General features: G+C 33.3%; 2 protein-coding genes across 6 annotated transcripts in view; both read right to left on the bottom strand.

Moving 5' to 3' along the window:
* Nucleotides 1–1,101: 1,101 nt before the first annotated feature.
* On the bottom strand, nt 1,102–4,290 carry LOC129794641 (glutamate--cysteine ligase regulatory subunit). The gene is made up of 4 exons (XM_055835443.1): nt 4,061–4,290; nt 3,174–3,593; nt 2,922–3,102; nt 1,102–1,929 (listed from the first exon to the last, which is right to left on the bottom strand). The coding sequence occupies exons 1-4, from the start codon at nt 4,157–4,159 to the stop codon at nt 1,787–1,789; spliced, it is 843 nt and encodes a 280-aa protein (XP_055691418.1). The 5' UTR covers nt 4,160–4,290; the 3' UTR covers nt 1,102–1,786.
* Nucleotides 4,291–6,166: 1,876 nt separating this feature from the next.
* The window catches only part of LOC129794640 (uncharacterized), a 30,776-nt gene continuing 23,039 nt past the window's right edge, over nt 6,167–13,903 (bottom strand). For all 5 annotated transcript variants that reach the window (XM_055835442.1, XM_055835437.1, XM_055835441.1 and 2 more), the window contains 3 exons: nt 10,753–11,405; nt 8,360–9,722; nt 6,167–7,819 (listed from right to left, as the gene is read on the bottom strand). In XM_055835442.1, the coding sequence (XP_055691417.1) occupies nt 7,773–7,819; nt 8,360–9,722; nt 10,753–11,337 (1,995 nt within the window). In that variant the 5' untranslated portion in view covers nt 11,338–11,405 and the 3' untranslated portion in view covers nt 6,167–7,772. The remainder of the gene's footprint in view (nt 7,820–8,359; nt 9,723–10,752; nt 11,406–13,903) is intronic.

Genomic DNA, 13,903 nt, shown 5'->3' with positions numbered 1-13,903 from the left:
ATTATTTGAAATTATTAGACTATAACTAAATTGTCACACGCAAGGAATCCCCGTCAAAGAGGTAAAAAAAAAATATATATATATATATGAAGAAGCGTTAATTGGACGTGAGATTTGTACAATGATTTTGGTTCCTCCTCAGTGAAAATTCTCGGTAAATTTAACGCTTTCATTTTCTTTTCTGGTAGCTCGCTCCCAAAGAAACATTTTTCTTTTTTTTCATTTGCTATTGAAATGCACATTGCAAGGAGTTTAAAGCTCTGTCATCTCTGCTTAAAAAAAAAAACAAAGATTTTAAACTCTTTCTTTTCCTATAATTTTTTCTCAATGAATAGCACCATTTAAACTCCCTCGTGGTTCTTATGGATTGATAAAATAGGTCTCTTTATACTAATTGTTCGGCAAACTTATGAAATAAAATAATATTTGAATTTAGCGCGCACTCAGAGTGGTGAATTCGAGTGTTGAAAATAGAGAATGTGGGGAAAAAGGTCTGATTTGGCGGGAAAAATAACAAATCTGATTTGGAAAGCAAAGTGTATGGATGCAAATATGTTTGCTTCGTAATAAAGTGTGATTTTATCGCTTAAAATATGTAAATTTCGCGAACACTAACTATATGGATGGTTTTTGTGATCTAAAACACACTTAATGCAATAAATTATTGAAAAATTTCACAACGGAGAATGTTTTTTTTTTTAGCTAAAAATGTTTACCATCCAGCTATATTTAAATCATATTTTTCATAAACAAAATCAAAAATTTATATAAATTCAGCTCATTTTTCAATTCAATCTATTAATACCAATTATATATGCATGAAGATGAAGCTAAAAGACGTTGGTCTACTCTCTCATCTAAAATTACATTCAAACGTGATTCAAGGAAATAAGATTAAGATTAAGAGGGTCACTTTGGGAGGGATTTAGGCATGAAAAGAAACTTTTTTTTTAAATCATAAATCGCATAAATTTGTATTTTGCAACAAGTTCCGCGGAGGGAGATTTCTCAGCCAGATCACAAGATGAGTTGATATATTTGACATATCTGTGAGTCCCTCCTCTTCTTTGACTTGTTCCATCAAAAGACTTTTGATCCAAATGCTTTTATACACAATTTTATTTATTATTCTCCAATAAAATATATAATGTATAATATAAAATGTTCTCCAAGCACATTTTCTTCTTTCACGGATGACCATTCTGAATCACAATCTCTCCTCTATCTCGCCTCATTCCCATCATCATCGGTATATAAACATTAAATACAAATACAAAAAATGTCAATATTGTGATTTTCAAAACCATTTTTATAACTTTTAACATTTTCTATCGTCTCTCACAACACTTAAAAGAATTTTTACCATTTAATCTGCATTTTTTTTTTAAACTTTTTCTTTGTCACAAAAAAGTGTAAAAGACACACATTTTACAATATATAAGTGCAAATTACAACTGATTACAATATTTTCATTCTAAAAGCCTCATCTACATAAACCCATTTCGGTCTAATTCAACAATTTCTTTGTGCCCACAAAACAAAAAAATATTCTCCATTATAAAAAAAAACACAACAAAAATGCATTTCGTTAAAAAAAGAAGAAATTTTTAGAATTTGTAATATTTTGAAATTAAGGAATGTAAGTTTAAATGAAATTCATCTGTTAATTATAATCGTTTTTTTGTTGTTACTTTTCTCTGTATTTAAAAAAGAACTATCGTTGCGAATTATTTCGTATTTTTCTTTCTTTAGGCATTGTAGAAGTTAAAAAAAAAACAAAAAAAATTCATTCTCTACTTGCCCCAATAACGTAACCCTTTGCCGCCAAAACTCCTCGACATTTAACATGAACCTGAAATCTTATTGTCCATTTCGGTGCAAAATTCTCCACGTCCAAGTCAGTTTTGAGGGTTTCTTTGGAGAGAATTTCTGAAAATTTAAAAAGAAAATAAGGGTTAAAAAACTTCGATATTTTCACAAGAAAATTTCAAAAATGAATTAAAAAAAAATAATTGAGATATTTTATCTTGTAGTAAAGAATTAGAATTAGAATTTTTAGAAAGTTTTTAAAATATGGAAATCGAGTAAAAAATTGAGGATTTTTTGATTAATAAACTAAATTTTGCTTTATTATTCGTTTATTCGTTTCTCAGTTTATTTGTTTATCAATTTCTTCGTTTCTTCGATTCATAATCTATTCATTTATCTGCTTATTCGTTTATTTGTTAGTCAGTTTATTCGTTTAGTTACTTATTCGTTTTTTCAGATTCTCTATTTATCCGTTTGTTAGTATTTTCGTTATTTATTTTTCTGCTTATTCGTTTATTCGTTTAACCGACTAACCATTGATATAGTATCCGTTTATTGGTTTATCCTTTCAAATATTTCTCAATTTATCCGTTTAACTATTTCTCACTTTACGCATTTTTTTTGTTTATTCGGTGTAACTTTTTTTTTCGTTTTTCCGTTTATCCGTTAATCAATTCACAATTGGATTTGTTAATTTATTTATTAATTAATTATTAATAAATAAATAAATTAAATTAAATTAAAAATTATTATTAATTTTTATTAAATGTTCTTTAGAAAGAAAAACGAATATAAAAATTCATTAATATTCCGAATATTCGCATATTTTTCATTACTATTTGTTTTATTGTTGTTAGTCTTTCACCGCCAATTAGCAGTTGGCGAGACATTTTTTGAATTCAGAGATCCTAACTAAAGAATAACATGTGATTCATGAGAAAGAATCGGAAATAGGCACTGATTAGCTATTCTATTAACTAATTCTATAAATAATTTGCCCTTTGGATGATGAATTTATCACCCACGTGATTTATGATTTGACAATACAGAACGAGTGATTATTATGGTAAATAGTGTAGAGGGAAATGTGCAAGATAATGTTGATGACTCACCTTCCGGATCGCTATGGGTCAAAAGTTGAATATCATTCTGCTGACAAAATTCCTGGAGTGGTGGGGGAACGACGCAGCATGTGCTAATGTTAATTTGTGCAATACTTGGATGGAATTCAGCACCATTGTACAGTTCCTTCAGGGAGTTGACGTCCAAATCCGCAATTCCCAGCTGGCAAATCTTTAAGGAAAAGTGAATTTGTTGTATTTAATGCGTTCACCAGGATGTGAAAGGGATGTGTGCAAAAGTACCTTCTTGCTCTTTGCATACTCTTCCATCTCCTTCCAGAGTGCTTTGAGGTCTTGAATGGCATCCGAGTGTCCTCCACTCCAATCCATTACACCTTCCTTCGTGTCATCATCCTCCCCGCTGTTGCCATTCACAGCAGTTCCATTTGTCGTCCTCCCTTCTGGATGGTAGGCCAGGATGAGATTGTCCAGGTACTCCACTCCCAAGACAGACAGGAGCGTATCAATGGCATTCTTCAGATTCTCCGTGGAGTTTGTGTTTAGGAATAGCTTTGCTCCAATCTTCACACTAGCCCGCTCGTGTTCAGCCACCTTCTCGCGCAAATCATCCCCGGATCGTGTGACATTTGCCGAACTCGGGGCTCCTTTGGCAGCAGCCTCAATTGCTGGTGTTGCAAGTGTGGCTTTCAAGCAGTCAACCAGCTAAAACATAGGCAGAGAGAGAGAGAGCAAGAGTTATCAAAAATGTTATCACTCTGTGTGTGGCAATTGATAAGTTCTCCCAAGAGTTTCTTCTTCTCGCGGAAGTGGTTCAAGTTTAGCTGTATGACGCAATAACATGGGGATTGATGGGTGGGGAGGGGAGAGAGAAACTCCAAGAATCCGTGACGTTGCGTATTTTAATATAAATTTTCGATGTCACTCAAAAGAGCCCCACAATTGTTGCGCAAGATTGCCAGATGAATCTGCTCTCTCAAACACCCGGCTCAAGGATCCCCCGAAATAAACACTGCTGCCGATCACTTTGGAGCCGGGTTACATAAGAAAAAAATGCTAATAAATTCACAACGCCTCTCCCAAATCGATGACTCTTACTAATTCGACGGAAAAATAGCCACGGAGAGGGAAATTAATAAATCTTTCACATAGAAGAAAAAAATAATTCTCACCTCTTCCGATGGTTTCTGCCCGGCCTTTTTATTCACATTCAGCACATTTCCCGTGTTTACCACGAGGTGCAAATACTGCTGGAGGCCCTCAATTGGCATGTTGATGCTGCTCTTCTGCACGATCACGCACTAATTTTACACAATTTCACAATTTCGTTTTTCACAATATTTTTTTTTTTGTGAGCAACAAAAATAATGAACTGTCAAGTTGCGCCACTCGTGCCTTCTGTGGTTGATTCGAGAACTATTTGTTCAAAAATCTCTTCGTAACGGTTACTACGGCTAATTTTTGTGGAATTTTCCGGGGAACTTGGATTCCCGGGCTCTTGAATGTTCAAAAAAATTTATTCCAGGGAAAAAAGTCGTGTAAAAGACCAAAACGAAAATTACCGGCGGATCCGTCCTCCCTCAAAATTAACTCCCAGAAAACCCCCTGGAAAATCCCAAAATGCCCCGGAACAGGTACAGGGAGGCCTAAAAAAGCCCCTTGCGACAAGAAAAGCCTGGGAAAATTGCGTAGGAATGAAGAAAATTAAATTAAAACACCGCCGCCAAATGAGTTCGGCGCAGTGCACAGAAAATACGTAAAGATGGTGAAAAAACGCATTTTCCGCCCGGAAAATTCAGCGGAAAAGCTATGAAAGAGCATCTAAAGGGCCGGAAAAACGGAAAAAAATATTGGGGTTTTTGGTAAAAAATACATAACACTTAACTGCCAAAATCTTTATATTTAAATTTGAAATTTCCGTTGGGAAATTCCATAGAAAAATAACCGAACGAACGCGTGTTTTTGGGCCCCCAGGGACCCCTCACATGGTAGGAAGAGCCAAAAAAAATTGCGCCAGGAACGGCAACGAAGAAACTCCAACGGAAATGACTCCTCCCGCCCCCAAGCCCACTTTCTGGTGCATGGAAAACCCGAAAAATTGCATTAGTAGGGTTGAGAAAATTGGTTGTTCCTATTTTATTTCACCCGGAAAAACAACAGGAAGTCAACGGGAAAACATCATTCTCTGGTTTGGACTTTTGGACTTTAGTTAGAGGACCGGGAAAGCTGCGGAAAAGCATCAATGGGGTAAGTTTAAATTTAAAAAAATCTTCGTGTTGATGATGTACAAAAAAATGAAGAAGTTGATGGCTTTTTTTTGCCTTCTGCATTTTCTTGAGAAATCAAAACAAAGCTACAAAGTTTCATTGAATGAAGGATGATGGAGAGAAAAATAATTCCGCAATTGCTTCATTGGATTTCTTAGGAGGTAACCGTGTGGTTATTTTTTTTTCTCTCCTCTCTTCACATCTTCTATGTTGTTTTGGCATCAGACACACATTTTTTTTTGTTGTTGTTAAAACCCATTGCTGGCCGTGGAATTCTCGGGTGATTTGTGGTGCAGCTGGAGGCTTAAAAGTTACCAATAAACCTTGAAGACTCTCACCAATGGAACAATGAAGTCTCATCAAGACACGAGACATAAGTGAGAGGGTTTCGCTTGACTTGCTTATGGAAGACAATCACCTGCGAAATCCATAAAATTCCTCCGACTATCTCCTTCTTGATACCAAGCTTTACCACCCATTTAACACGTAAATAAAATACTTACAATACTTTGCAATTTGTTGACCAATTATCGGTTGCCGAGGGAGGGAGGGTGGTATGTAAATAAGGAAATTGCAAGAATTCCCTCCATTTTTTAAATGGATACATTCTTTTTATCCTTTTTTTAATAGATCATTTTGGTCAAAATTAAGAAATTTTAAAATTTATTTTTCAATTAATCAACATTCCGTTGATGACGCAAATGATGGTATTTGTATTAAGTTTAGTGAGAAGAATGTGTGCTACATACTACATTTCCCAATGATGATGCTCAAATAGTCATTGAAAGAGCAGAAAAAAACCAAAATCAAAGAGTTGTGAAATGTTAATTTGATATAAATTACCTGCATCTCAGCTCTATGCAATTATCCATTCTCTTTTATTTTTTTTTTACCTTCCCGTAAGAATAATAATCCGGAACAAAACTCCCTAAATTGATTTGTTGTTTGACTCTCTTTCAAGGGAAAAAAATTCCAATCTCTTGCGAAAAATTCCAAAAATGAATAAAACTCTTTTTGCTATATATTTGTTTTTTTTTATTGAGATACTTTCATTGCGTATATATTTTGTTGTAATTATGTTATCATTTTATATATTACCTACACAATAATTACTATATATATTTATATACTGTTTTTAGTCGGCATAATAAATTACACTCAATCAATAGCATTGTTAATTTAAATGCAAATTAATAAAGAAATAATATTTACAGAAAAAAATGTTTAATGCGGTAAACATGGCTTTTTATATGTTTATGTAGATTTATATATTATATACATGCATTTCCGTATGATGGTTTAATTATTAAAATGGTCATTGACTGTTTTTCTATTCTTCTCCTTTTTTTCTCTTTTGGGGAAGAAAATATTGAATAGAAAATTTTTTTAGCAGAAATTTTTATTCAAGGGGTGCTTAATTGGTGAGTTTTTGAACATTTTCTCTAAATATTTTACGAATATCTTTGATATTTGGTTAACACAAATTTAATTAGAATAAAATTCCCGACCTGAATATTCGGGAGTTTAAGAGATTGAATTTAAGAGATTATCAATGAATTTTCTCAATTATTCCGCATATTTTCTACAAAATTGCCTTACTTTTCATTCAGATTAATGCCCCTGGCTATTATTCTTGCACTGAAACTTTTTCTGGAGCTTTTCTTGCGCTCAAAATTATGAATTAAATGTTTAGGAATTCTTTGCAGTCTATTGTAACTTAAAAGCCATGTTCACCGGCAACATATACCATCGCATATTTCAATACATATTAAAAAAAATATTCACTTTAATGCAAATTTTTCTTTGAATTTAAATTTATTTTGATAAATATCCAAAACGGAACGAAAGAAACGTCCAAAAATGTTTTTTTTTCTTTTTTAAATTATTTTCCGTGATAAAATTGACGAATTGTCGCGACGCCCATCTTATGTCACCACAAAGTTTATTGGTATAAATTCTTCATCGTCGGATTACATACCCGATAATCTCCTTCCGCTCTTTCGTAAAAAATGCGAGAAAAAAATTTACAATTAAAATGATTTACAAATTGCAGACAGAGTTTGTTGCACGTAAACCAATAGTGTTTATAAGTTAAAATCAGTATGATTTTATAAACTATCATCTACAATAATGAATGCTGTTTGTGTTTTTCTTTTGCAATGTTTTGTGCTGTCATGCATTAAAAATTGGTTCAATACGCCCCAAATTTGCTCTATCTATCGTGGAAGATTTATTACTTGCCATTTGTTTATTTTTTTTTCCTTTAATTTTACAGAAGAAATGACTTTTTTTTTTAAATATAGGTAGTTAATATTTTAGTTAAAATCCATAAGAGAAGGAAATAGTTTTGCTTTGTTTTTAATTAATTATAATAATTTCTTTATCAAAGATAATCACAGAATTTAAAAATATGTGTCTGTAGTTCAAATATTTTTGCAAGAAATTTGTTATCATGCATTTTGGATAGTTAATTTGTTTGTGCTTAAGTAGTTTAAGTACCCTAAATTGAAACTGTATGTATATATTATTTCCTGCAAATATTTTCTATCTTACACAATTTCTATGCAAAATTTTCACTACAACTTTTCTCATCCTACAACATTTTCTTTTCTATTTGCTAACATTCATACAAAGACAATTTTTTTGTTTTCCTTTCGGCCACTTCTAAAGGAAATTTTATTATCGAATATCATGGTTCTTTCCCTCATAAGGAAAAGTTCTTTTTTTTTTTCTTCATCTAAATACTATTCTTATTTTTTTTTTAGAATCTCATATCGCTTATTATGAAAAAAATTAATAATGTGCAGAGATTTCGTTAGAAAAAAAACAAGAATTGTGGATAAAATTCGTTGTATATCGATTAAGAGGGATTTTATGTTTTTTCTTCGATTTAAAATTGGCACAAAGAGAAATATTCAAATTAACTTTGCACCGAAGCTACACCAAGTTGGAATTTATCAATTAATCAGAAAGAATTTCCAATTCTTTAGTTAATTTTTGAAATTCGAATAAGGAAGTTAAAGCCACAATTTGATTGACTTAATTGAAACTCCACTCATTGTTATCTTGATTGTGAAACTATCAAATAGGCAGAGCCCTAAGTGCAAAGTCAAAATGAATAGAGTATAGTTGCATTGATGAAATTCATTATTGCAAATTTATTAATTTTTTTTTAATTATTTGCATGCTTCTTCTGGCGCGAACCAATGACTCTGTAAATATCCTGCGGAGGGATATCTCTGTAGAGATTATCCGAGGGGCTCTTTGAGTTTTCCCGATGTCCTAGGGAACGTCGCCCTGTGAAGGATGTATCCCGGACAAGGGGCATTCGTGACCAGAAGCGCAATAAAACTGGCTTCTGTTGTTTGGTTGTTGTTTGATTCCTACTATTTCCCGCCCATGCTGATGGATACCACGATTGCTTGCGATTGGCAAAAGCACCAGCTTGACCTCTTCCGGGATCATTACCCGGGGGGGTTGCTGTTGTTGGTGGTGTCCTTCGTGTCACCGATTCGGGAATCAAACGATTCATATTTGGCAAGAAACGATGGGATGCTGGTCCAGGGAAACGTATTAGGTCCCCCTTGAATTCCTCTGGATCCTCTTCGGCACTATCAGTTGGAAATCTTATTCTATTCTGTGGTTTCTCTGTAATCTTCTCTGGGCGATTTGTCTTTCGTACCTTCTGACTTGGTGGTACCTCTGTTGTTACGTCCTCCCTCACAACTGTGGTGGTGATGACCACATTTGCCTCAGTTGTTGTTGTGTGCGGAGGAGTAGTTGTGGTGGGGCTTTGTTCTGTAGATGCTGGGGGATTCTTAAGATGATGATAGACAAAACGATTATTGGCATCAATCTTTTCGAGAGCGGCATCTTTTTCTTCCTGATTAATCACCATTTCACGCATCTTCTTCTCTAATGCTGTTTCATCCAGCACCCCAAGGAGTTCCTTCCCATCATCAAGCTGTGTACTCTCCTCCACAGCATCTGTGGTTGAGATGAAGATATTCGGGATGGGTGTAACAATCTGCACTGTTTCCTTTCGGCTCGGCTTAAATTTATCCGTAATGATGACAACGCGCTTCTCATCTGTTCTCCATCCATGTGGTGTACCCACTGTGGGCAATGGGGATGCAGCTGAAGTCCACAGGGTGACTCTTTCTGTGCCCACAACATTGGTTATCGTTGTGATATCCTCAAAATTCGTACTCTGCGTCGTACTATCCACATTCAATTCATCCTTCTTCACGTCACTTCTTAGTGTTGTTGTCGTCAAATCTTCTTCCTGCCTCAATGCTACCATTTCTTCTTCAACCATTGCATCTGGTGGTTTCTCTGTACTTTGGTCTGTGGATGATTCAATGGCTGAATTTGTGGTATTTTCCAATTTTTCCTCCCAAGTCACATTCTCATTCGTCCCCGTTGAACTTTCAACCTCATGGGATGGTTCATTTGTTGATGATGCAACCAGAGGAAGTTGTGCAGTTGAAATGTTCTCAATCGTTGTCACATCTGTGATGTCTTCAATTCCGTCTTCACTAGACGCTAGAAACATATCTGTTGTGACCTTAAAGGAAATAAAATGATTTTTTTATTTAAAAAAAATTATTAATCCACTAAAAACTATGTACAAAACAATGGAGTCTCATAGTACAGCCCTAAAGTAAGCAAAGAAAGTTTTGTTATGTTGAGACTTCACTAATAATTTATTAATTTTCTCTTAATTTAAATTATAAATTAATTTAAATAACATTTAAATTATATTTTAGGTTAAAAATGCAAACTAAGATGATTTAGGATTAATATTTTCTTGATTTTACGAGAAAACTAAAATGGTTTAATGATTATTTAGAAGAATTTAAATATCTTAGTACATTATAGGTGAACTAAAGATCTTTCTTGAGAACGTCTGACACCTTTTAAGTAAAAATTACGTCATTGGTAGAAGAAAACAGTAAAATCTTTAAACTAATAAGCCTTCTAAAAAAATCCATTATAAAAATTTTCATCACAAAAGGGTTAATGAATTTTAAACATAAAAACATCTACTTAACAATTAGTTCCTATATGTAGCCCCATTCCTTACCTAACAGCAAAACAAAATTTAAGACCTTGCTCCATTGTTAAAAAAAAAATTAAAATTTGCAAAAGAAAATATTTTTTATTCTTAAATTCTTATTTTATATACAGTTTATATTACATGAGTCTTTTATTTCTGTTTTAAATATTAATCAATCTCAGTTTGGTTATTTAAATTCATATTAAGGATTTCCAGGCCTAACAAACCAAATATATTACATAGGTATGTACGGTAAATGTATACAACTTTACCCAAAACTTAAAGTAAGTTCTGGATAACAAAAAGTACTCGAGAATCCCAGATTTTATAGATTTGGATAATTTTGGTTTATGATTTTTATACAATTTTTTTAAAAAACATTTCATAGCTAAAATTGCATGCAAATGAGTAGAAATAGTTTTATACATTTACTGTAAAAGAAAAATTTCTTCCTTCTAAGAAGCAAACAATCAAACTATGTACACAAATAGAAGGTATAGGTAGGTAGGTAGGTACTTAATAGAATTTATATTCATACTTTCTCTTCGTCGTCAGCTGTAGTTGTGGTTTCTTGTTGATCTTCGACGGTCTCCTCAATATTCGATGATTCTCCTTTGAGAATTTGAGTATTCTCTTTTAGTCCTTCAGGTGCTTTACCCATTCCTCCATTCTCCTCAAGCTTGGAGTTTGCATCCAAGGAGAGAGGTAAATTCACCTGGAACGGGCCACTTGTGTCGTAAGATGCATCATAGTCGTAAATCTCATCATCATCCATTTGGAGATTTGTCGATGCGAGAATTGATTGGAGGCGATTTGCAAGGAGATCATTCGGATCAATGCTCACGACCCTGATGCACTGACCTCGATGGTCAACCTTGAAGCCCGTGGGACACGGGAGGGATTCATTGCGGAAATTTGGTGCAATGAAAATTGACTTTGGTGTAATTTTGCGCGTCATGTCGTTGTGGAAGGGATTGCGTGAATCCACCGTAAGCCATGCTTCCCACGCCAAATGGTCCGGATTGCTCGCGAGTGGCTTTGATGTCACCGGTAGGGATGCCACTTCCCTGAAGATGTGCGAGCAGAAAGCGTAGAAAATCACAATCAGTGGATTTAGCGTCATTTCTTATCTTCACTTCATTTCATCCAACTCCAACATGCTGTCATCTCCTCAACTTTTTGCGTTTAGATCTGGAAGTTAAAGAAAAAAGAAAAGAAAATGAATTTTCTTTAAATTTCAAATGCTTCAGTAAGTTAACAACATTCATTTAAATCAAATATTTAAGAATGGTCACAAAACTAACTCAAGACTCCTCTGAATATACTAATTAAAGAATCAAATACTATAGAAAATCATTAAAATCACGAATGTGATTGCTGATTTAGAAGCCTTTAAGAATTAATGAATGTGATCAACACAAGAGAACTAATTGCTAGGAAAGAATTAAATTTAATTGAGATTATATCCTACTTAATTAACCTTCTATTTATGATGAGTATAAAAATCAAAAACATTTATTATTGAATATTGATTCTGGTTATAATAAGCAGTGTTGTTTGGTATTCAATTTAGCCATTGTTATGCTCATATGCCTCTCAATGTCTCTACTATATACACTCAATCATGGCAAATTGGCAAAAATTGTCTCATAATTCCCATATTATTCCATTCTCAATTTTATTGTTTCATTGGCATTGAAAAAAAAAATCTCTGCATGACGTCGCTTGAACTTTTATAAATTGGAACAAAATTGCTGCGGCAAAAAAAAAACATTGTGAATGATCTTCTTGATCCAGTGCGCGCAACTTCTTTGTTTCTTCCTCATTTCTCTGTGCGCATCCATTGAGGCATTTTGCGCGTCAATCTTTCGATAAATTGGTGATATTTGGGTTATAAGTGCCATGTCTTTCGCCAATCAACATGTTCTCTCTCTCTTAAATCCAAAAAGAGAATTTCTCACATTGTACCCAATATCCGGGGCAAAAATGTTTAGTTTAATCGTGACTTGACCCAGCATTCAAGGAGAAAAAAAAACAGCTGAAGAGAAGATAGAGAAACTTTTATAATGTAACCCATTGGCTCATGGATTGTAATTATCAAATCGTAAAATCGCACATTGATCTGCTCAATGCGTTCTCAAAATTTTCTTCATTTTTTTTTTAAATTTATTATTGTCATGCTATACATGTCGCATAGGAAATAGTAAATAAAACAACTGAGTCCGGCTGGGTAAACTTTTGGCTGGGTAAACTTTTATGACGCGACTATCACTATTTTATTACACGTCTTAGTAACAAACATATTCCTCAAAAGTATTCTCCCTGCCAGGTTAAAGGGTCTTAAAGTGTTGAAGAAGAAAAGAATTTCGCCGGAAAACTAATTAAATTTTTGAGAAATAAGAAAAAAAAATCTATGCAAAATATTCAGAATATTCGAAGACAGAGTGTCTCATGCAGTCCACTAGAGTCGGCAACATTTAAAAATTGCTACAGGTTTTCTATTTTACATTTACATACAAGTTGATTGATAATCTCGTGATCTTCTGAGGTCATGTATATTATGTTTATTTATATTATTTTTTTTCTTTATTCCTCCTCTTCTAACACAACCGAATTATTACTTCTGAATAAGATGAAAACACATATTTGCAATGACGACCCAGTTCGTTTAATTTGTTTCGCTCAAGTCAATAAATTTTATTTATTTTTTCCATTAACAAGAGCACAAAAATCTATAAATTCAATATTTTATATTAGTTGAAATTTTTATTTCTTCGTATTTCTTGTTTATTTAAGAGGTGATTTGTAAATAGGATTTAGCAATGTGCTGTATATATAACGAAGAACTGCCCAAAAAGAAATAGTTAATTTCATTTCTTAGAAACTCTCACAGTATTTCGTGATATTTATCCCATTTCAAATCTACAACTTACTGCTTTTCTCATGCACCAAAGAAGAATAATAAGAATGGATGTTTGTAGGTTTTTTTTTAATAACATATTGTCTTGTAAAAATCTCTGTGTATGTATATTCTAAGTTTATTCTGTTTACTATGTATTACATATTCTACTCGTCGTTTAATCTACATCTCTCCCTCTCTCTTTATATTTTCTCTAAAATTCTTACATACAGTGATGAGAATAAAAATAGAAACGAAAAAAAAAAGAAAATGCAAAAGAAATTATTTAAGAGAATAAAGAAAAAAATATTAAGTAGAACTTTCTGTCTTTAAGCATTGCTCTAGGAGGGACAATTTGTACATAATTCCACAAGAACAACAATCATGATAGCATCTATGTATATTTATGCTACTGTACATGTTGTTAAGTTTATGGAGAATAGATTGGATGAAATAGATACAAAGTTGTGGTATAAAACACAAATTAACCACAGATTCAAGTGGACAGAAAATTTATTATTTCTCAATGATCTTGATATTTGAGAAAAGAAACTCGCGCTGTGAGATCAAAATATACAAGAATCCACACACTTGAAGTGGAGAAGAAGAAGAAAAAAAACATTGGTTGAACAGCAACTTCAACAGAATTATTCAGAAAGCGAAAATATTGTAACGTTTTGTGGTCGTATCCTTGCTGTCGTCCTGTCCGAAAGAATGGCATTCGTGATTCGCCACCTTTTTCGCCTCCACACCCCATCCCTTCAGAGGTCACTCAAGCCACAATTCCCTA

The sequence above is a fragment of the Lutzomyia longipalpis genome, chromosome 4 (assembly GCF_024334085.1).
Source record: "Lutzomyia longipalpis isolate SR_M1_2022 chromosome 4, ASM2433408v1".
Taxonomy (NCBI): Eukaryota; Metazoa; Arthropoda; class Insecta; order Diptera; family Psychodidae; genus Lutzomyia; species Lutzomyia longipalpis.
The sequence above is the reverse complement of the archived record's forward strand: the minus strand, read 5'-3'. Positions and strand labels throughout refer to the sequence as shown.

Bases quoted from the DNA above. Each gene is read 5' to 3' on its own strand.
- LOC129794641 (XM_055835443.1), bottom strand. From the start codon at position 4,159: ATGCCAATTGAGGGCCTCCAGCAGTATTTGCACCTCGTGGTAAACACG. The intron at 3,594-4,060 runs GTGAGAATTATT...CCTATGTTTTAG, and splicing joins GGCAGAAACCATCGGAAGAG to CTGGTTGACTGCTTGAAAGC. The intron at 3,103-3,173 runs GTACTTTTGCAC...TTTTCCTTAAAG, and splicing joins AGTATGCAAAGAGCAAGAAG to ATTTGCCAGCTGGGAATTGC.